At 34.2% G+C, this 23,575-nt stretch overlaps 1 protein-coding gene and 1 non-coding gene across 2 annotated transcripts; both read right to left on the reverse strand.

Annotated features, from left to right (window-relative positions):
* Positions 1–243: 243 nt before the first annotated feature.
* On the reverse strand, positions 244–3,247 carry LOC120074502 (28 kDa heat- and acid-stable phosphoprotein). Its single transcript, XM_039027652.1, has 8 exons — positions 2,998–3,247; positions 1,965–2,002; positions 1,569–1,661; positions 1,381–1,461; positions 1,259–1,293; positions 1,030–1,115; positions 609–674; positions 244–500 (listed from the first exon to the last, which is right to left on the reverse strand). Exons 1-8 carry the CDS (start codon positions 3,062–3,064, stop codon positions 466–468), a joined length of 501 nt encoding a protein of 166 aa, XP_038883580.1. The 5' UTR covers positions 3,065–3,247; the 3' UTR covers positions 244–465.
* A 16,212-nt stretch (positions 3,248–19,459) lies between these two features.
* On the reverse strand, positions 19,460–19,563 carry LOC120074867. The gene has a single exon (XR_005481144.1). It is a non-coding gene; the product is annotated as a small nucleolar RNA R71 (small nucleolar RNA).
* Between the last annotated feature and the right edge of the window lie 4,012 nt (positions 19,564–23,575).

Genomic DNA, 23,575 nt, shown 5'->3' on the forward strand with positions numbered 1-23,575 from the left:
CCCTCCCAGAAACAAATAGACTAATCATTTATTCTTTACGCTGACATACAAGAAAAAACTTTTTCCCTTGTGAACAATTTTAGCCATCCAAGGTTGATTCTAACGATTCTCAGCAAATCATCTCAGCAGTACTCTAGGACAATAATTAAAGATGAAAACAGAAAGATATTCTAAATTGATAAGGTATAAAGGTATAGTCGCATAGAGAATAAAGGTTAACCTAAATATTAAAGTCACAATGAATGGAACCTCTTATGTTGAAGAAGATATCAGAAGTATACTTGCATTAATTATAAATGTAAACAGCATCATACTATGGTCACTTCTGTGCCAAAGAGAATATTACTTGGTTGCACGGTCACAGACGTAGAATGACAATATTTGTCTAGGCATACTAGGAAAGTTAAATTGTAGAGATTACATATTGTTTGTCTCAGTGAAAGGAGCTCGGAGGGTCCTTGGAGCTCACTTGCGAGCTTCTGCTTTCTTCTGTTCCTTGGCTGAAAGTGAGGGAAAGAGAGTGAGTGAATATCAGTTTCAATGTGGCAATGTTAGGGGGAAATAGTACTATAACTATAAGAGCTTTCGTATACTGTTGTATATATTACCAGCTTTTTCTTCTTCCCTTTTTTTAGCAGCTTCTGCCCTTTGTTGACGAATAAGAGTCAAACGTTCTGCATAGCATAAAGTGAAATAAAATTTTAATATTGGACAGAGCAACAGAAGTTCTGCCTTCAAATTTGTTCACGACATTCACCAGCTACCATTAGTGCACAAGATAATAATTCTTCCAGAACTTAGCATTGGCCTCCCAAGATATTACCAAAGAGCATTTTGAACCAAATTTATACAATATAAATACACAGCAAGTACGGCTGCAGGTGAGCATTTTAAGCGGTCCTATATGTAACCCTTTTAACTCAAGACGAGAATAAAAAGAAAGCGCACATACCAATTTTGGATGACAGATTGATACTAAAGAACATAGAACGCACACTTAAGCCAGAGAATTGATCATTGAAGGATTACCTAAATCTTTCCTAGCTTGTTCAGTCTTCCCTTGTTCTTGAAGCCTCATGAATCGCTCATGAGCCTTTTGTTTCTCAATCTCTTCCCTGGAAAAGAATGAATAAAACTTTGTAAACTGTGCGCATACCTAAATCCATATATTTTCATATTTGTTTCCAGAATAATACTCATATACATTAAATAAATGTTTAATATCAGTTAAAACAAATAAAATAAAACTTGTAACAACCTTTCACGCCTTGAAAGTTCAGTTGTTTTCCCAATCTGCAAAATGAAGTGAAATTACACCTCTACTGTATTGAATCAATGTTCAAATTGCACAACCACATGTAAGGACGATTATTATCTTACATCAATGTCTCTAGCTTTCAAGGTTTTTGGCTTCACCAAGTTAGGATTTTCGATCTCAATAATACCTTGAGTGCCTTTCCTCTGGCAGAATTTGACAACAAAATAAAAGTGATTTAGTCTCACTCAGCTGAAATGAAAAACAACAAAACATTTAGAAGAAAACACAAAAAAGGTCGCTGAATACAAACCCTAGGCTTATCTCCCTGATCATCAGATTCATCCCCAGATTCTTGTTCAGATCCTTCCTCAGATTCTTCCTCCTCCTTGTGCTCAGCTTCTACCTATAATGCTAAATTAAGTAACTCGTGTGCACAAAAATAAGTAAATAGAAAGAACAAGACCATGCAGTAGAAGAATCAACTGCTGAAAGAAAGTCCCAACACATCAGGATATTATCCATCCTCAATTGACAAAAAAAAACCGACTACTGGGCACTGTAGGACTTGTGCAGATCAAATATTGGCTTATAAGCATCTTTGAAGATTGTATGTTGTCAGTAGATGAGAAGGGTAGTGGGAACTACGTGTGTGCGTGTCTTAAGACGCATGCGCGTGCGCGCGCACACAGAGGGTGAGAGAGAGAACCTGTTTAAATGTTCGTGGACGTGTGGAGGTTCCAGCAACTACAAAATTCAGAAACGAAAGTTAGTGACATAAACTTCAGCCTTCTTAAAGTTTCTCGACAATGAAACTACAAATTGCAAAACCATATGTAAGAATAATTAAAAAATTAATTCCTCGACACCATCCATCTCTCCATCTTTTACTAGTTTTGCGCAATAACCAAGCCGCTTCATTTAGATTACAAAAATTTTCAGACTCCACGATGAAAGGGTAAAACTACATCCGCAGTCAACTAAAAACCTAGATCTCACCACCAACCACACTTCGTCATAGTCGCTGAAACTGATCTAAAAATGACTAAATAACAGCTTAAATCATTAAATATCCACCATCGTTCCAATTACTGAACTCTCCATGTCAAGCACTAGCTCGTATCCTTAAAAAGCAACTTGAATTTCTCGCCTCAATTATATAAAATCAAAACATTGGGCAGGAAAATAATAACACTCGAAGGAAAAGATCTCATGATCTTCAGTTTCTCAATAATCGAGCGAACGTGGTTAAAAAAGAGAAATTATTGCAGGGTTCTCCCAGTTTTTTTACTAGTGTTAAGAAGCAATTCCAAAACAAAACACATTTCAACTCTCCAGTCGAAGTAACTCGTGCATATAACCAAGACCCTTCATTAAGATTACGAAAATTCCACACTCCATAAAATAAATAAATAGAAGCTAAACTATTTCCGGAATCAACTAAGCCTAGATCTCAACACCAACCATGTCCTCATAGTCGCTGAAACTGACCTAGAAATAACAAATTAACATATAAAACAGCTTAAATCACTAATATACAGTATCATTCCAAATACCGGGCTCTCCATGACAAGCACCAGCTCGTATCCTTAAAAAAAACAACTCGAATTCATCACCTCAAATAAATAAAACCAAAACATTAGGAAGGGAGACGATAGCACTGAAAGAAAAAGATCCCATGATCTTGGGTTTCTCAATAATTGAATGAAGGTGGTTAAAAGAGAGAGAGAATTATTGCTTACGCATGTCTTCAGGGGTAGAGAATTGGCGCCGACCGGTGGGCTTGCTCTTGTACTTTCCTCTTCCCATCGTCGATAAAACGCAGAAGGGGAAAAGTAGAAACGGGAGGAAGAAGCGGAAGAGGAGCAGAATCGGCGTAGAATAGAAGCCCCCTCTTAGTAAAATTTGTGGAAGGCGAAGTTGGTCGCTGCTCCGCCCTTCCGCCGAAAGGAGAATTTATAGTTGTGTTGTGTTGGCTTATTTGTTCCCGTCCCGTTTACGTTTCTCTGTGGTGAAAATTGCCAACCGGATTCCCCAAACCCTACCCGAACCGGCACCCAAGAATCAGCTGCCTATCCTTTCACCATTATTTATTCCTTTAAATTCCAGGTATTAAAATTAAACTAATAATACCTATTCTTTAAAAATAAATAAATAAATAAACTAATGATGGTATCAATTTAGTTCCATTTGGTAATTATTTGGTCTGTTTTATAACTATTTTATTTTTATTTTTTAAAATTAACCAGCGCTATTCCCACCTTTAAATTTCTTCTTTTGTTATCTACTTTTTATTAATGGTTTAAAAAACTAAGCCAAATTTAAAACTAAAAAAAAAAAAAGCAACTCTCAAAAAGTGGTTTTTGTTATTGGAATTAGACTACAAATTCAACCATTGTATTTAAAAGATATGTAAATTATTGTAAGAAGTGTAGATGAAATAGGTTTAATTATCAAAAACAAGAACAAAAAACCAAGGCCCTTTTGGTAACAATTTGGCTTTTTGTTTTTGTTTTTTTTTTAAATTAAGTCTATTTCATCCTCATTTCTTATAATCATTTGCATCATGGTTGAATTCTTAGTCAAATTTTAAAAACAAAAACAACTTTTTGAAAGTTACTTTTTTTAGTTCTCAAAATTTGGGTTTTTTTTTAAACCATTAGTAAAAATTATATTACAAATAAAGAAATTTGGAGGTAGAAGTAGAGTTCGTAAGTCTGATTTTCAAAAAAATAAACAATAAATAGAATGGTTTGCCAAATAGAGTCTCGAACTCTAAGTTTTCATAAGTGTATTAATTTACACTCTCTTTCATATTCTGTTCAACCAATATTGTGCAAACCAAATAATTTCAGTCAATTAAACTTATGAATTTTCATAAACCAAACAAATGGATAGACAATTCTAAATTGAATTATGATGGTTTAAATTGATTCGTTTATGAAAGCCCAGATGTTTAATTAATACAACCATACATTCCACACCAAGTTTTTCCAAAATAAACGTACTTGACAGGGTATATTGATACGCTTACTCCAAAAATGTAGGGGTATTAGTTAATATTTCTCTTATATATTACATTTTCAGAATGCCTAGCTATTTGATTATTTATTATTATCATTAAGTATAGTTTAGCAGTAGGTGGGTTGAGATTCAAACCCTTAGTTTTAAAAACCCAAAAAAAAACAAAAACAAAAACCTTTAGTTTTTTAACATGTTACAAATGGTTCAATGTTTCAAAGTTGTAGTTCAATTTTTATTACAAACTATGGTTTGAAAAACTAACTTCAATTGTTTAAGTTTAGATGTTTGTATCGAGATAAGGTAATTCAATTGAGATAGATGAATAACGATATGACGTGTTTACTTATTTATAGGAGTGACCTACATTATATATATGAAACAATGTGCATGTTGAGGCGTCTCGTGAGAGGAGGCAGTATAATTATATGTAAATTACTTCTCTGTTACAAATTGTTTGATGTTTGAAAGATTCCATACACCTTTAGGTCCCGTTTGTTCCACAGGTTTTCCCACCACATTTTGAAACTCAATATATTATTATCTATGAAACTATTAAAACCAACCTGACATGAGTTTTTTAATATACAAAAATATGGGATTTTTATGTTTGGGAGATCAATAGTGAAAATATAACTTAATTGATTAATAAATTAATATAAAGTGTTCATTAGTATTCATTTTAATTAATTATTAAATATAAATATATCATTTAGACTTAATAAATTTCAACCAATGTCTTTGCCTATTCATTAATATTCATTTTAATTAATTTTTAAATATAAATATATCATTTAGACTTAATAAATTTCAAGTAATATCTTTGTCACTAATATTTTACGCTATCTTAACTAGTTAGTATAAATTATTATTTTTTAATTATCAATATTCTTTATTTATGGGTAATTATAGCAGGTGTTTTATTATTATTATTATAAATAAGTAAATATATATCCTTTTTTAAAATTAATTATATATATAGAATATTTTCTTAAGATACGTTTACCTTTTTTTAATTCCTAAAATAACTTTCTTATCCCACGTTTTCTTCTTCGTTTTGGATCTGTTTTTTTTTTTTTTTTTTTTTTTTGTCTTCATAGTCTTCTTCATATATTTCAACTATTCGGTCTTCTTCATCTATCTTCTTTTTGATCGAGCTAATGTGCGTTTTTCAGATAAGTCTTCTTTATTATTCGTTGCTTGATTCTAAGAGTAACGATTCTGAGAGGAATGATTGATCAGTTTTCTACTTGCGATTTCATATTTCTACGTTCGATTTGATATTTATACCCATGATGTGGTATTTCTTACTCACGATTTTGTATTGTTTCATCCTTTTATCGTGTGGTTTTTTCGTGCGGTTCTTTCTCCCATGTCTAGGTCTTCTTTCTCAGTTTTTTATTCGACTTCATCTGGGTTTTTTTATTAAAAAAAATTCATTTGTACTTTTTTATGTTTCATTTAATTTAATTAAAGTATGTCAATGTTAGTAGTTGATTTGATGATTTCTACATGTTTGATCTATTTTAATTTTTTCCTTTCAATATTCATAACTTAATTTCTATTTTGTTTATATATGGGATTTTTTTTTCCAATCAGTCATGAACTTCCCATCACTGATATTAGTAGTCAATAACTTCCTTCACTGATATTATTAGTCATGAACATCACTGATATTAGTCTACTGGTGATAGATACATAACATTGTGTATCAATTATATTAGTGATAGATACATATCATAGTGTATCAATTATATTAGTCTATCACTAATAGATATTGTTGTCTATTTATTCTACTAGTCTATCAATGTTATGAGTTTAATTGTTGTTTCTTGCAGTGATTTGGAAATATGATTAAGCTTGCAGTAGTGATGTTTCATAGTGGACAATGGGATGATAAACATAATTACTTGAATTACAAGACTAAAGACATATTGATCAATGAGATTGTGTGTTTTGAGAGCTTTGTGACTTTGATATTAAAGGAAATTCAATTGGATGCATCTATTTCTTCAATACAATTATCGATCTTATTAGATTTTGATATCAATGGCATTCAAACTATGATTAAATTCACGAAGATAACGATGTTACTTGGTTTTTTAATTTAGTTAAAGAATAAAGTACAAGACATCCATTAGTTGTTCATGCCACTGATATTCTTTTAGAAGAAGTTTCCAATAGTGGATTTGATAATTGTTTAGGTGTTGTGTCTTCTTCTTCCCCCATTAATGATGATTTTAACATCTAACGGATGTTAATATTAGTAGCTTGTCTTCTACATTTGATTTGAAAGAGAATGATATGTTTGCTAGTAAGGAAATAGTATCAAAGTCTTTTTACTACATAGCTACAAAGAACAACTTCGATTTCAAGACTGTGAGATCAAATTCTAAATCAATTGTGAAGTGCTCACAAGAAGATTATCAATGGTACATTCATGCATCTCGTTATAAGGGTGGGGAACTATGGAAACTTAGGAAGTATATTGCTAATCACAATTATTTTGTAAATGTTATTCAAACTTCTCATAGACAAGCATCTTCATCATTGATTGGTGATTGTATGATAAAAGATTTTAGCCCTTGTGGCTGTTTGACTCCGGATGATATTATACTCACATGCATACTAAATTTGGGGTAAATGTTAGCTATTATAAAGCTTGGAGGGCGAAATAATATATTATGAAGTCATTGAATGGCGATGCAAATGAATCTTATACCTTGATCGCAGAATTTCTTACAAAACTAAAATAAATGAATCCAGATTTATTTTTTCCTTCTATACTTTATATATTGTCAATCAAGCTTTCAACGAGTACATAATCAGTATTCAATAGACTTTTTTAACTGATATGGTCTATCAATGATATTGGTCTATCAGCGATAAGTCTTATGATAAATGAGCATATCATTGGTCTATCAGTGATAGATCTATTGTAAAACAGCATGTGACTATTCTTTGATATATATATATATATACATATTTAATCTTACTACAGGTTCATCCACTGCATATGAAACTGATTCTGAGGGACATTTTAAGTATTCTTTTATGGTAATTGGATCGTGCATTGAGGGGTGGAAATGTTGTAGGCCAAACATATTAGTTAATGACACCTTTTTAAAATATAAATATGGTGGAACTCTTTTGACGACATCAACAATTGATGGTAACAATCAGATTTTTCCTCTTGCCTTTAGTATTGTAGACTCCGAGAATGATGCATCATGGAGATGGTTTTTTTATAATATAAAGAGAAGTTTAAAGGATCGAGAAGGTTTAGTTATTATATCTTATTGACATTTAAGTATTCCAAAAGGTGTTCAAAACATTTTTCCAACGGTTGAATATTGTGTTTGTTTGCAACACCTTTTGAGAAGTTTGGAGTTAACATATAAGAACTCTTCTACTGATAATATGTTTTTTAGATGTGGAAAAGCATATACTATTGCTGCTTTTGAGCTGAATATGAGATGGATGGAGACTATATATCTTTGTATGCGAGACTATCTTAGTAATGTTGGTTTCGAGAAGTGGGCTCGTGTATTGTAGAAGGAGAAGATATCAGATGATGACTACAAACATTTCAGAATGTTTATATGTGGTTCTAAAAGAGCTTAGAGATTTACCTGTGGCATCGCTACTCGATTCTATCAAACAATTACCTCAAAAATGGTTTTATGATAAAAGTAAAGCTGCATATTGTATGAAATTTGTTTTAACTAGCTAGGCTGATGGGAAATTACGAACAAAACATCAGATATCAAGAAGCTTCACGGTAAGAGTTACGTGTTTTCATGGGTAATATTACACAATCTATCAATGATTGAGTTCTATTAGTGATAGACTTATATCACTGATAGACTAAGATAGTTGGATCTTAATTAATTTATTGTCTATGTGTCATTTTTCTCAGGTTAATGTAATTAATGATGTTAAATTTCAAGTGATTGATGGAAGCAATCACTTTATGGTACATTTAGATTCCAAATCATGTACCTGTCGTGTTGGGGATCTTAATGAAATTCCATGTAGCCACGCCTTACTGTTATTCGTGGATGCAACATGGATACTTACTCATTTGTTCATAAATATTTCTTGACAAGTACCTTGATTTCATATTATGTTGGTTTTGTTCATCCAGTTGTGAACCATGCTAATTGGAAGCCTATGGGGATTGACAATTTGACATGAGTATATTACCTCCAGTTGTTAAGCGTCCAACAGACCGACCTTGAAAACAAATAATATTATCAATTGATGAGCAAAAAAGTCAGACAGAGTGCAGTCGTTGTGTCGTGTCGGTCATAATCTTAGAACGTATAAATTGCCACCATTTATACAATGATGCAACATTTACTATCAATGTGGTCTTTCTAGATGTGAACATGTAGGTTGCCAATATTTTTACAATGTTGTAGAGTTTGCTATTTTTACCATTGGTTTGATTTTTATATTGTTCATACAAACATAACATTCTACTTAGAAATATCTCATTTTTTATCAATAGTATATACATTTAATTTGCTTTTTATTCAATGTGAAGTAATGTCACTTACAGTACAAAAATTAGTCATTTGAATTTTAACTCAATACAAAGTACAGAATTTTCCAACATATTTTTATAGAATAAAAACACAAAATCAAGTACATACGAAAGAAAGTAACATCGATTTCAAGTAATGTCATTGTGCTTTCTATAATTGATATTGGTATATCATTGACATTGATCTATCACTGACCACCCATTACATGATACAAAGAGTCTAGTTCTTAGAACTTTAAAATAGAAAGCACAAAGGGACATAATTTGCACTGATTCAACTAACGATCCAACAATTTCCTATACTTATATGACAAAATGAACTATGTATGAAGTTGTTGTGATTAGTTTCAAGCAATGTCACTATGATTTCTATCACTAATATTGGTTTGTCATTGACATTGATTTATCACTTGTCACCCGTTTCATAATAACAAGAGTCTAGTCCTGAAAACTTAAGAAATAGAAGCACAAAGGGATATAATTTACACTGATTCAACTAATGATCCAATAATTTCCTATATTTTTATGACAAAATGAACTACATAAGAAGTCTATCATTGATACATTTGTATCACTGATACTACTAATGTATCCACAAAAACTAAGGTATAATATACCACATCCTATAATACTAAAGTACTGAAATATCCATAAAAACTAAGGTCTAATAGGCACAACATTAAACTAAGCCACAACTACATTATTATTTCTGAGAGATTTTTAGGTCAAAACTAGGGACATTGTCCTTGATTCTAGGAAAATGTCTTGTTTATTTTAAAGAAGCTTTATTTTGGTCTTTTGCATATTTCTTTTGGTCCTTTGCATCATTTTATTCTTTTTCAATCTTCTCGTTATTTACATTCTCCAACACCTTCTTTGACGGTTTAGGCTGTCTTTTTGGTCTAACATTTTTAGTATTCATCGTTGTATCTGCCTTTTATTGAATAGCCTAAAATGGCAATACTTAATTATAAGTTTATATATATTGAGTTTGAGTCATGAAGCAATATAAGGAATGTGACAATTGTTATACCTTCACTTTTTTTGCTTTGTCATGCACCATTTTTTAAATTTTTCATGTTCATTGACTTATTCCTCATTGTCTTCGATCTTTTGTAAATATATTGTATGAGTGTACACAAAATTATAGAAGATGTCAATATACTTTTTCTATGTTAATGCTGGACTCCAATAAAAAGATGACAACATTCTATCAGTGATAGAAACCTATCACTAATAGACTTTAATGAGCAACACACTTAAAGTCTATGAAAACATAATAGCAATAACCTACTATTTAACTAGATGGGTACCTTTTTTTCCCTTAGCAATGATGGTTTCTTCTATTTCATTCTCTTTCTCATGGTTTTGTTCATGCTTCTGTAGATATTAGTATATCGTTTTTGTCAGTAAACTACATGTACTTTATATAGTCTATCAATATAAAACAAAAAATAAATAATAAATAAAAGAACTATAAGACTTCAATAATTTTACCTCTTTCTCCTTGGCATTAGTAGTTGCATATTCAACTAGTTTATCAATATTAGCATCAATATCAATATTTATCATTTATAGACTCACAGATGGAAGACGATTCCTTTCAAAGGACTTTTGAGATTGTCTTTCACTTTGACATTTGTGTGCGACCTTCTGCTTTACAATTTCCATTAGATAATGTAACAAAGTGAGAATCTCCATTTGTCATTTTTTAAGATCTTCAAAATCTTCTTTGTGTTGCCTTTTAAGACATTCAATATCTTCTTGTAAAGAAGATATTCTTTCTCCAATCTTTTTTATTTTTTTCTGCAACATTTTCTTTTTCCTCCAATCTTTTTTTCTCCATTTTCATATATATTTTTGAAGTATTCTGATGCTATTTCTTCTTTTGATACAACAATAGGAACTAAATAGAGCTAAAAACATAATATTTAATTAGTACTGTATACAAAATACCTTCTTTTTATGAGATTGAAATACTCAAATGATTAGGTAGGAGTTATCAGTGACATAGTTTAATGAGATTATATCAGTGATATGGGCTTATCACTGATATACCCCATTAATGATAGACCAATATCACTGATATAGTCTATCTACCTGTGGTATTGGTCTACCATTCTATGATGTTGATAGACTCCTTCCCTATTTGTGTGTTTCAATAGATATAATACTTCTATGACCAATATCATTGATAGACTTGTATCGCAATTACTAATGGAAAAATTAGAAACTTACATTTCGTTTCGAAAAGATGCTGTCATTAAGATCTTGCCAATCTGGTTGTTTTTTCGTTTCCCAATTCAAGATTCTTGGAAAACCATTTCCTATTATTTTTGCGAACCCCTCAGGAAGTCTAGGAAGTATTTCATATGCCCAATAACCTAAAACTACCGGGAAGCCTTGCAGATAGGCAGTTAGTTTTTTTTTTACTTTTAATATATTTCTTAAAGAATTCGACAGTAAAACTATAAGACAGTCTTCCCCATGGATAATTCCTAAACTTCTCCTAATCATTCAACATCTTAACATGCTTTCAATCCACACAATTATAACATTGTCTTGGAATCAACAAGTTTTTTAGCAAATAAAGATTGACAAGTTTTGATATTTTTCTTTCATCAATGTAGTGACTAGAAAAATAGTTAAATGCACTGTTCACATTTTCCATAGTGATGCTAGTATCATTTCTAAAAAATGCTTGTCTAATTTATGAATCATTTTCTTCAGTTTCATCTAAAACATCTTCAACAAGCTATTCATCACAATCTAATCCATTAATCAAACCAAAATCCCTTGACCCAAACTCTACAATGTTACATTGAATGTTGAAAAGAATAACATTATTATTAACAGAGACACATTGTCTTCTAATCAAATGTGCTAGAAGTTGTAAAGGTACTTTGGACATTTTTAAACCTAGCAGATGCCCAAATGGTCTTTCCTTAAACAAAGATAGACACGTATAATCTAAACTCTTAATATGGTATATCACTTCCATCTTGCCATAAACTGTGACTTTCAAAGTGAAATTCCAACTTTCTTTAGGAGTTTTTCTTGCCTATTTAAACAAAAATGAAAATATATGTTATAGATATTCTAAAGAATAACTTAGAAATAGATATATAATAAATATATATAGTTAATACCTTCTCTTTTTTCATCTTTTTTTTTGCTCAATGGTTCTTCAAGTTCTAAGGGTTGTACTCAAATTCGACTATATTTGTAATTTGTTATGGTTAATTATATATTTACAATTAGTTTGACCTGCAAGCGACCCTTTATTTATTTTAATTATTTCTAGTAATTAATTTAATAGTCTTTAATTACAAAGTTTTTATTTATTTTTATTTTATCAATTAAATAATTAATTAACATGACATAAATGAGTTAATGTTAAATTTGATTGATCTCTTACATTTAGTTAAGTAATTATTTACTTTTAGTTTATATATACAAACTATTGAATTGAACACAAATATTTAACTTTTATACATTAATTATCTTGCATATCCAAATACAAATATTAATTATCTTAGGCATCTAAAATCCAGACATTCAAATCCAAGATATTTAATATTTATGTCCATAAAACATTATTTACGATCCAAATGGCCATTATTATAAACTAAGTTTTAAAAAATAAAGCTATATTCATATCATATAAACAAGACTATGGATACTAATCTCTTTTGCCCTAAAATCATGAATTCATAAATTATTTTTTTTAGGTTTTTCAAATAGTTGCAATTGTTCGAGTTAAAGTATACTGTGAGAGAAGTTAATCTAAGAATGGTAGTTATATGATGAAGTTTGTATTTTTTTTGAATTGTGATATAAACTATAGATATATTATATTACCATCAAATAGTAGATATGTGTTTGTATATCTCAATGGATACATACTTTCAGAAATAGCCACTTCTTCCAACTATTGACTTTTATTTTATGATGAATTTATATCCAAATTTAAATAAGCGTTTCAGGGACGTTTGGGGACAAAAACTATCATAAAACTATAATAATCCATTTTGCTATACAGTAAATACTATTTCAAAACCTCAAATTAGCTATAATAGAAACTATTTCAAAATCCCACTTGCTATCGTTTTTACTATTTTACATTTTTCATTTTTTTTATTATTTGTTACCGTTTTTACTATTTTCTTATTAAATTAAAATAATTTACACCTTAAACACATACTATTATAATCCAAATTAAAATAATCTATACTCAAAATATAAACTATTATAATCCAACTATAATAATGTAGAGTCTAATAACCAATTTTTTTTCCTCCAAATGTCCACTTCGTTTTTATATACTCTAATTTTTTTTAAATAATGTTTTTTTAATATATAATGACAAAAATAGGGTAGGAGTGAAAGTATTGTCAAAAAAAGGTTTTTAAATCGTGTACCGGGTACACGAGTTCCTGTCGATCTGGCACGCGAAGTCTGCCGTGGCAGTCATGCAGCGTTGACTGAGGCAATCGTGTATCTGGTACACGATTATCTTAGGTCTTGTACCTGGTACATAACTTCCTCCTCCATTAAACAGCGTCGCGCACCTTCTTCTTCCTCATCCGAGCTTCTGCCTTTTCAGTCCAAAATCATCTTCTGCCTTTTTTTGTTTCATCTTCTCCGTCCAAAACCATCCGAAATCTTCTCATTTTACTTCCATCTTATGCATCCAAACGTATCATTTTGCCTCCATTTGTTCGTCCCTCCAAAATTGTCTGAAATCGTCCTCTATTTGTTCATCCGTCCAAAATCGTCTCTTCTGTGGTAAAATTTTTTCCCTACGTTGTTTTCCAATATATAATCTTCCTATATGTATCATTTTGTTTGCATTTGGGCTTAACTTAATGTGTAGTTTATGGATCCATGATTTATTTGTTGGGTTAGATCTAGAAATATATGTATATATTTGTGTAGTTTATGAACTTAGAAATTAGATTTTGTAGGGCTATTTTTATGGATGATTATGTTTCTCTATTTGTTGGGCTATTTTTTTATGATTAATTTGTTGGGTGATTATGTATTTATTGGGTTGACTGTAGAAATATATGTATATGTTTATAAAAATGAAGATTGGTTCATATATATATTATTTTGTTTGCGAATTAAATCTATGATTCATGGATATATTATTTTATTTTTATTTGGGCGGATTTAAATGTATAGTTTATGGATCTTAGATTTGGGCTGATTTAAATGTATAGTTTATGAATCTTAGATTTAGGCTCATTTAAATCTATAATATTTAGATCTTATATGTTGAACTTATAAATTGGATTTTGTTGGGTTGACATATTAACATATTTTGTCTACAGTTGAAAAAATCATAATAAATATGTCGATGTGTCCTGAAGATATAGTTATTCTTGAACCTGGAATTGATGGAGATAGTGATATTGACATTGAAGTTGGTGAATTATTTGAAAACGACAGTAATGGGAACATGATCTTGAGTTGGTATCGGATATGTTCACCCAAATAGATTGAGAAATTACAAATTCAACGTGTGAACTAAGGTCTTCAACGTGTGAACTAAGGTTTACTTTGGAAGAAAGGAATATAGGTGTAGGAATGTTGTTTAATACCAAAGAAGATTTACAGCTTGCTGTAAAAAAATATTGTGATGACAGAACACTACGAAATTATTGTAGTGGAATCAAATCAAGATCTTTGGTATATCAGATGTAAATCATGGAGTGATGGTGTGCTTGGAGGTTACGGGCATGTCACCGCAAAACTCATGGGATATTCGAAATCACCAAACTTCAAGGGAAACACTCATGTTTATTTTCAAAATTGACACGGGATCATTCAACTGGTTAGAGCTAATCCTGGAGTACCTGTGGCCCTACTCCAACAAGCAATTAAAAAACAATATGGCTATAATGTTAATTATAGACGAATGTGGCAAACCAAGAGAAAAGCATTAGATTGTTGTGTTTGGTGATTGGGAGAAATCATATTCAAAGCTTCCGTATTGGTTGACTGCTCTTGTTCATTATAATCCAGGAACACGAATAGATTGATTTTTTCTTCCCTCCGATGTGCCAGGTACGACTATTTTTGGACGAGTTTTTTGGTCCTTTGGTCCTCAAGAAAAGAGTTCAAACATTGTAGGCCATTAATCCAGATTGATGAAACTCATCCCTACGGAAAATATAAGGGAAAATTATTAACCGTCTTATCTATTGATGCAAACAGACATATATTTCCTCTTTTGCTATTGTTAAAGGTGAAAATTCGTCCAGTTGGTCATGGTTTTTGTGGGCATTACGTGAATATGTTGTAGGATCTAAAGGCAACACTAGAGGGGTGAATAAGGTTGACTATCAATTTTTAAAAAATAATTTTATCTTCAAACAACGCTTAACAAAGTTAACCCACTAATTTGATTAAAGAAAATTTATGCAAGACAAAACTTAAACATGCAAGCTATGATAACTTCAAATTTAAAGATAATTTAATCAAGGTTAAATTTAAATAACACACTAAAAATTAAATCATGCAATTAGGAAATATTAAAAAATAACTAAGACAATAAGCAAAAAATTGAAAACCAGAAATAAAAGAGAGAGAGGAAGAGAAAACACCGGGAAATATAGTGGTTCGGCAAATTGCCTACTTCATTCTCCAAGACTCCTTCTTGGGTATTTCACTAAGTGATTCTCTTGCAAGTGAGAACCAAACTGACACACGACCCTCTTTTTCCTAGGCTAAAGAGAAACCCAAGATCTTTTTTACTAGTTCAGGATCAAACCAATTTCTTTTTCTCACAACTCAAGGTGTACCCATACCTTAATACAATTCCCAACAAAAAATAAAAGAAAACCTCACAATATTACCTCTTGAAGACTAAATACACAAGTTGAGCACTAAAAAAAAACTCACAAAAATAACTCTAGACCAATTTAGGAGCAAGGAGGACAAGAATTTGAGAGTAGAGAGAATTGAGAGCTTAAGAATTTATAGCTTTTGGTGTGTCAATGAAGAGTAAAATCAAGTCGAATTTATAGGCGAGGGAGATAAATTTTGGCCATGGGATATGATTGCAAATAAAGGGTGGAGATTGAATAAAAATAGAAAAGGAAAGGATTTGTAATTAAGAGAGGAATTGAAAAATTGGAAATATTGAGATTTAGAGAATAAAAAGGATTTGAAGGATGACAATTTAGGAAGGAAATCAACTTTGAAAAAGCTGAAATTTGGTGAGAATTTGGAGAAAATTGGATTAGGAAATTAAAGAAAATAATAATGAAAATAAAAAAATAGCCGGATGAAATGAGCACCTCACGCACAGGGGAGAGGATTGAGAGTCACGCGCCGCATTCTGTGAAGAAACCACAGGCACGTGCGGCGCACGCGCGTGTCCGTGCATGAAGCTAGGTGACCGCAACTTGTCATTATCTCATTCGTTCACGGTCGCCACGGCACTGCCACATCATGTGCCACGTCATCGCCACGTCAACAAAAGTGACCAGTTGGAATGCCACGTCATCTGCCACATCAGCTACCACGTCATCAATATTGACCATTTGTGTGCCACGTCGGATGCCACGTGTCACTGCCACGTTGGATTTCCTCTCCAATCTTCTTTTGCTTATAACTTTCTCGTTTGAACTCCGATTTGAGCGATTCAAATTGCGTTTGAATCGTCTTTCCGAGCTCTACAAGATAGTGACTCTGAAACACTAAAATGTTAGTGCAAAAAATCTGAGTTTATTATCATCAAAATACTTGGTTTGATTGAAGCCCTAAAGCTAACATATGTTTGATAACTTGTAGAAATACAAGTTATTTATACTGTTTTATTTAGATATTGTGGCTAAAAGAAAGAAAAGTTGCGTCGAAAGTATAAAAATTGGCTAAGAAATGCAAGAATTATAAATTGTCGTCAATACACCCACTGACACCATTGCGATGGTAGAATAGAATGTTTCAAGTCTGTTTTGCAGGAAATCAAGTCACCGCATGCGTTCATGGCTAAAAGATAAAATGAACAATGTGTCTACGTCGCATTGCGCCCGTCAATCAAGAATGAGAGACGATCAATGCAATGACGGTGCACGCGACAATCGATCAAGAGCTTTGCGATCAACACAATTTCAACCACATGCGGTAATAAAAAAACAACACCGTATGCGGGCAAACGATCGAAGATATAAAGAGCAACGCAATTGCGGATGATTCAGAAGCGTGTATAGCTGTCAGTTGTGCATTTCTGATGGGATTGATTGCGTAATAGAAGGAATATTCACTCCACCATTTCAGGAACTGCCTTAACAATATAGTGGGGACCACACTGCAAAGAGTCAAAGCTTCGCCTATGATAACTTGTAGAAATACAAGTTGTTTTTGCTCTTAAGTTGAAACAACTAAGGTTTTTAATGATAAATTCTCTCAGTTTTAGAAGAAACGCATGGATTTATTCAAACATTAGCAAACTCATGCAAAAGAAGTTTTATTACTAAATATCCGGCACTAACGCATTGTATTGCATGATCTTTACAAAAAGCTAACGCATAATCAAGAAGGTGCCGTAAGGAAAGCTCTAACGCATAGGCCATGCATCAGATAGGAAATTGTGTCACATCACACAGAAAAGATTCATTGATCCAGGTTGATTGTGTCACATCCACTTGCAAGTATGGGCACCTGCAGCAGGCGCCGTCTGAAAAGCTCCTGAGAGTCAGGCGGCTGACCGGGGCATGGACTTTAATGTTGTCCAGGGTATGGACTTTAATGCTGCCCATTCACCAAGTGGACATGACCAACGCCTATAAATAGATGAAGTCCCTCTAAAGTTCGTAGAGAGAAAGTTATTCAGTTCAGAAATTATCAAGTTCCTTACTCTCTGTAATTAGTGTAGTCGTAGTTTAAGCTGTGTTGTGGTGCCAAGATGATTAGAAGGGTTGAGAACCACCATCACCGTCGGTCAGGGGGTGGAGGAAGCCAAGCTTGAGAAAAACACTTCGTCCTCTTCCTATACAAGTGATTGTACACAACAGAATTGAGCCAAAGAGATACAAGAGATTGTACTCTGCAGCTTGACTCAGTTCATTTCATCTCATTTATCACTTTTGTTTCATTTGATTGAATATTGTTTTTGTAAAGGCAATTTGCTTCTTTATAAAATTCATATATTTGATCCATCACATTTTTTGCCATTGTTTATTTCTTTTTCATGTTGAATGCATTTATACTTTATGCAAAATCTCATTTCAAACGCTTAAGCCAACTTGATCAATTGGTAAAAGCATCTTTAACTTAGATTATTCGAGAGAATAACTAAGCTGCATCAAGTAGAACGCCAGTACAGCTAGAGATAGACTTACTGGTGTCTATTGCATTCTGTGTTAGACGCATGCATACTAGAGATAGGTTTTGCTTGTTATTCGCATTGAGAAGTGTTGAATAAAGTCTAACGCATAAACAAAAGATAAGCAAATCATCCCATCTCATCCACATTACATTCTGGTTTGTGTACATTCATCTTAGACCGATGCATCCACTCACATTAAACTCCCTTTTCGTATGATCCATCACTCACGACTCAACTCTTTTGTATCATCTTGCACAGGCACAACACTTAGTGTAAATAACACATTTCTCTTCATATATTTAGGAAAATCCCTACAATAGATACAATGCAAGGTCTACGTTTGTTTAATTGAATCCCTGAGTTCGACCCTGGACTTGCCAGGAGCCTAAATTAGATTTTATATTTGGGTCTGGTTTAGGAAAACTTGAACATCATTAGAAGGAGTGTTGTGCGGTCTGTTGCATCTATCTAACGCACTAACGTGTTACAAATACTTAAACGCATCAAAGCATCAACACATCACTTATACTTATAACTTATTCTTCCAATTTATTTTATACGATACACTGCTAGAGCGAATCACGATAGCAACGAACAAGTTTTTGGCGCCGTTGCCGGGATTCAGAAACAAGACTAACCAGAAATTTCATTTGTATCTGTTGTAGGAACACTTCGATCGAGGGAGTATTACAAGCTAAGCCTAAGCTTGTGAACGTTTATGAGTAGGGAGAGCACTTCTGAACTCACATACGACCCCGAGATTGAAAGGACCTTCTGGCGTAGGAACTGATCTAACCGTCGTTGAAGGTTGAGGTCGCAATTTCTCAGATAATAGAACAGGCAACGAGCAATGGCGGAAGAATAGGCAAATCAGCAACTAGCTCATGCTGCACAGAATCCAATCCTAATGGCGAATAGCAGCACGTGTCTTATGAGAGAGTACGCGTCCCCTATACTGTATGATTTCTCTCCAAGAATCATCTACCCGATGCTAGACGAGACCAGGTTCGAGATGAAATCTGTAATGCTCCAAATGCTCCAAATTGTTGGACAATTTGGGGGTGGTTGTGGTGAAGATCCTCACGCCCACATGAAGCATTTCCATGAAATGTGTAATTCATTTGTGATTCCTAGAATCACCCCAGAGGCGATCAGGCTGTCTTTGTTCCCTTATTCTTTGTGTGATGACGCAAAACAATGGGTGAGCTCATTGGAGCCTGGTGAAATCACCACCTGGGAAAAGTTGGTGGAAAAATTTATGAAAAAATACTTCCCACCTACCATCATCGCGGGGAGGCGTCGAAAGATTATGAATTTTGAACAAGAAGAAGCTGAAACCTTAAGCATCGCATGGGAGCGTTTTAAGGGATTGGTCAAGAATTGCCCAAACCATGGACTACCTCTAACTATCCAAATGGAGACATTTTATAGAGGATTGAATAGAGCATCGCAGATAGCAGCAGATGCAGCAACGGTTGGTGGACTTATAGACAAATCTTACACTGAGGCTAAATAGATATTAGACCGCATTGTTAAGCACAACATGGAATGGGTGGACGATACGTACGATGGAAGAACTGACAGGAAGAAGATATCTTAGAACGTTAATTCTATCGATGCCAACGTAATAGCCACACTTTCTGCTCAAGTGGCTACGATGACCAACCTTTTGCAGAACATAACACTAGGAAACGCATCAAATCAGTAGAAAGTGAATCAGGTAGAAGCATTTAGGCAACTCATGGTTAGCTGTGTGGGTTGTGGAGATCCTCACTTCTATGCTGAATGTCCACAAAACCCACAGTCAGTACGCTTCATAAAATCAACCCATTTTCCAATACATATAATCTTGGATGGAGAAACCATCGAAATTTTTCTTGGATAGGAGGAAATCATCAGGAGCACCACCCAAGGGCGAACCAACAGCAAAGGAATGGACCACCGCCTGCATTTCAACAAACGCATCAGCCACATCAATAGATCTTTAATAGAGGAGGGCAGGCGTCGAGCTCAGGATTTTCGCTTGAAAACCGATTGAAGGAATACATAGCCCAAAATGATGCATTGCTGAAAAGCCAGGCGTTGTCTATCAAAAACCTGGAAATCCAGGTAGGGCAGATAGCGAGCGAGTTGAAAAGCAGGCAGCCTGGAGTTCTACCTAGCAATACTGAAACACCTGGGAACAACAATGGGAAGGAGCAATGTCACGCAGTGACGTTGCAAAGTGGAAAAGCTCTTGAAAAAAGAAGAATGAATCCAAGAAACAGCAGTCCTTCGAAAGAATGCATCACATGTTCAATGGATCAAGAAGAAGAACGCCTGAGACTACAAGCCATTCAGAACCCAGTACGTCTAATGCGGAAAAGCATGAGGTGCCGCTGAACGCACCATTCCCTAGGTGTCTGATGAAGAAGAATGATGAATAACAATTCAAGCGCTTTCTTGAGCTCCTAAGGCAGTTGCATATCAACATTCCACTTATAGAGGCCTTGGAGCAGATGCCAACATATGTCAAATTTTTTAAGGACATTTTGACGAAGAAAAGAAGAGTCAGTGAGAAGGAAGTAATCATGCTAACACAGAAGTGCAACGCGTTAGTAAGCAACAGTCTACCAAAGAAACAGAAGGACCCTGGGAGCTTCACAGTTCTTTACTCGATAGGAGGATTGGATGTGAGTCATGCGTTGTGCGATTTGGGAGCTAGCATTAATCTCATGTCACTCTCAATTTTTAAGAAACTGGGAATTGGTGAAGCACAGCCCACTTATGTTACTCTTCAGCTTGCTGACAGAACAATTAAGTACCTAGAAGGAAAGATTGAAGACATTCTGGTAAAGGTTGACAACTTCATATTCCCAGCAAACTCACTTATCTTGGATTATGAAGTAGATAGGGAGGTACCAATTATCCTTGGACGCCCCTTTTTAGCTACTGGGAAAGTTTTAATTCACGTGCATAAAGGAGAATTAACTATGTGTATAGATAATCAAGAGGTGAAGTTCAATGTGCTCAACGCATTGAAATTCCTAGATAGTGAAGATTGTCAACTAAATAGTAATGAGTTGCCTGAAGAAGAGACCCATGTATGTGAGGTCCTTGTGTTGGAGAACCTGAAAGAATCAGAGCCGCCAAGTTTGAGTGAGGGCAGACAAAACCAACGCGTCCATCACTTGAGGAACCACCAGAACTCGAGTTAAAACAGTTACCTAGTCACCTGAAATACGCATTTCTTGGAACCAACAACACTTTATGTGTGATCATTTCCATAAATCTTACAGAGCCTAAAGAGCAATCTCTCTTGCAGATTCTGAAAAAGCACAAGCGTGCAATAGGCTGGATGTTTGCGGATATCCGTGGCATTAGTCCATCTTATTGCATGCATAAGATTAGGTTGGAAGAAGGGAAGTTGGGGTCAATCGAGCCTCAAAGAAGGTTGAACCCCATAATGAAAGAAGTGGTCAAGAAAGAAATTTTAAAATGGTTGGACATAGGAGTTATTTATCCTATATCCGACAGTAGTTGGGTAAGTCTAGTCCAATGCATTCTCAAGAAAGGGGGAACGACTGTGATAGTCAACAGCAATAATGAGCTCATACCTTCGAGGACTATCGCGGGCTAGCGCATCTGTATGGATTACAGAAAGCTCAATGCAGCAACTAAGAAAGACCACTTTCCCCTTTCTTTCATCGATCAAATGCTTGTCAGACTTGCGGGCAAAGAATTTTACTGTTTTCTTGATGGATACTCTGGTTATTACCAAATTTTGATTGATCCATAAGATCAGAAGAAGACAATGTTTACTTGTCCCTTTGGAACATTTGCATTCAGACGCATGCCCTTTGAGCTATGTAACGCACCGGGGACATTTCAAAGGTGTATGATGGCTATCTTCTCCGACTTCTTAGAAAAGACCGTTGAAGTCTTCATGGACGATTTCTCAGTCTTTGGAGACTCATTCCACTCATGCCTAGATAATTTGGAGGTTGTTCTCGCTTGATGCGAGGAAACAAACCTTGTACTGAATATGGAAAAATGTCACTTCATGGTGACTGAAGGAATTGTCTTAGGCCACAAAGTATCCAAGGCTGGGTTGGAAGTAGATGAAGCCAAGATAGATGCCATAGCAAAACTTCCACCACCATTGAATGTTAAAGCTTTAAGAAGTTTTCTAGGGCATGCTGGCTTCTATAGAAGGTTTGTTAGAGGATTCTCTCAAATTGCGCGACCATTGAGCGCAGTACTAGAGGCGAATCGACCCTATGATTTTAATGAAGATTGAACTAATGCATTTGAAATCTTGAAATATGCGTTGACGATAGCCCCAGTATTAATAGCACCGGATTGGATGCAACGTTTTATTCTCATGTGCGATGCGAGTGATGTGGCAGTTGGAACAATGTTAGGGCAGAAAAAGGGAAATTTGATACATCCCATCTCTTACGCATCCAAAACTCTGAATGACTCTCAGGAACACTACACTACCACTGAAAAAGAAATGTTGGCTGTAGTGTTTGGTATTGAAAAGTTTAGATCTTACCTAGTTGGTGCGTCAGCCACCATATATACCGATCACCCAGCCATAAAATTCTTAATGAGCAAAAAAGACGTGAAGCCAAGATTGATAAGATGGGTGTTACTGCTACAGGAATTTGATATAGATATTCAGAACAGAACGGGAACAGAGAATCAGGTGGCTGACCACCTGTCCAGGCTAGAAAATCAAGAAGTGCAAGATCAAGAAAGTGAAATCAATGACACATTTACTGATGAAAGTTTGTTCATAGTTGAAGGCAGGGAACCTTGGTATGCGAACATAGTCAATTATTTAACCACCAAGCAATTCCCTGGGAACTTCAACTCTCAGCAAAAGAAACGGTTAGTGCATGACAGCAAATTTTACTTTTGGGATGAATCGTTTCTCTATAACCAAGGCCCTGACTCCATAATGCATCAATGCGTTCCGGAAGAGGAGACACAACGCATCTTAGCCTAGTGTCATGATTATCCTTACGGAGGGAATTTCAGTGGGCAGAGGACCGTTGCGAAGATCTTTCAAAGTGGATACTTCTGGCCCACCCTTTTCAAAGACATGAGGAAGTTTTCGTAATTGTGACCCCTGCCATCACACCAAGAATATTTCTTTAAGGGACGCCATGCCCTTGAACAATATTCTCGAAGTTGAGCTGTTTGATGTTTGGGGTATTGATTTTATGGGACATTTTCTCTTGTCCTGCGGCCAACAGTATATCCTGCTTGCAGTAGACTGTGTGTCAAATTGGGTAGAAGCAGTAGCCTGTGCTAGGAATGATGCGTCCACTATTTCCAAGTTTCTTACCAGGAACATTTTCACGCGATTTGGAATGCTAAGAGCCCTGATAAGCAACGAAGGTACGCATTTCATTAATCGCAT

The sequence above is a fragment of the Benincasa hispida genome, chromosome 3 (assembly GCF_009727055.1).
Source record: "Benincasa hispida cultivar B227 chromosome 3, ASM972705v1, whole genome shotgun sequence".
In the NCBI taxonomy this organism is placed as follows: domain Eukaryota; kingdom Viridiplantae; phylum Streptophyta; class Magnoliopsida; order Cucurbitales; family Cucurbitaceae; genus Benincasa; species Benincasa hispida.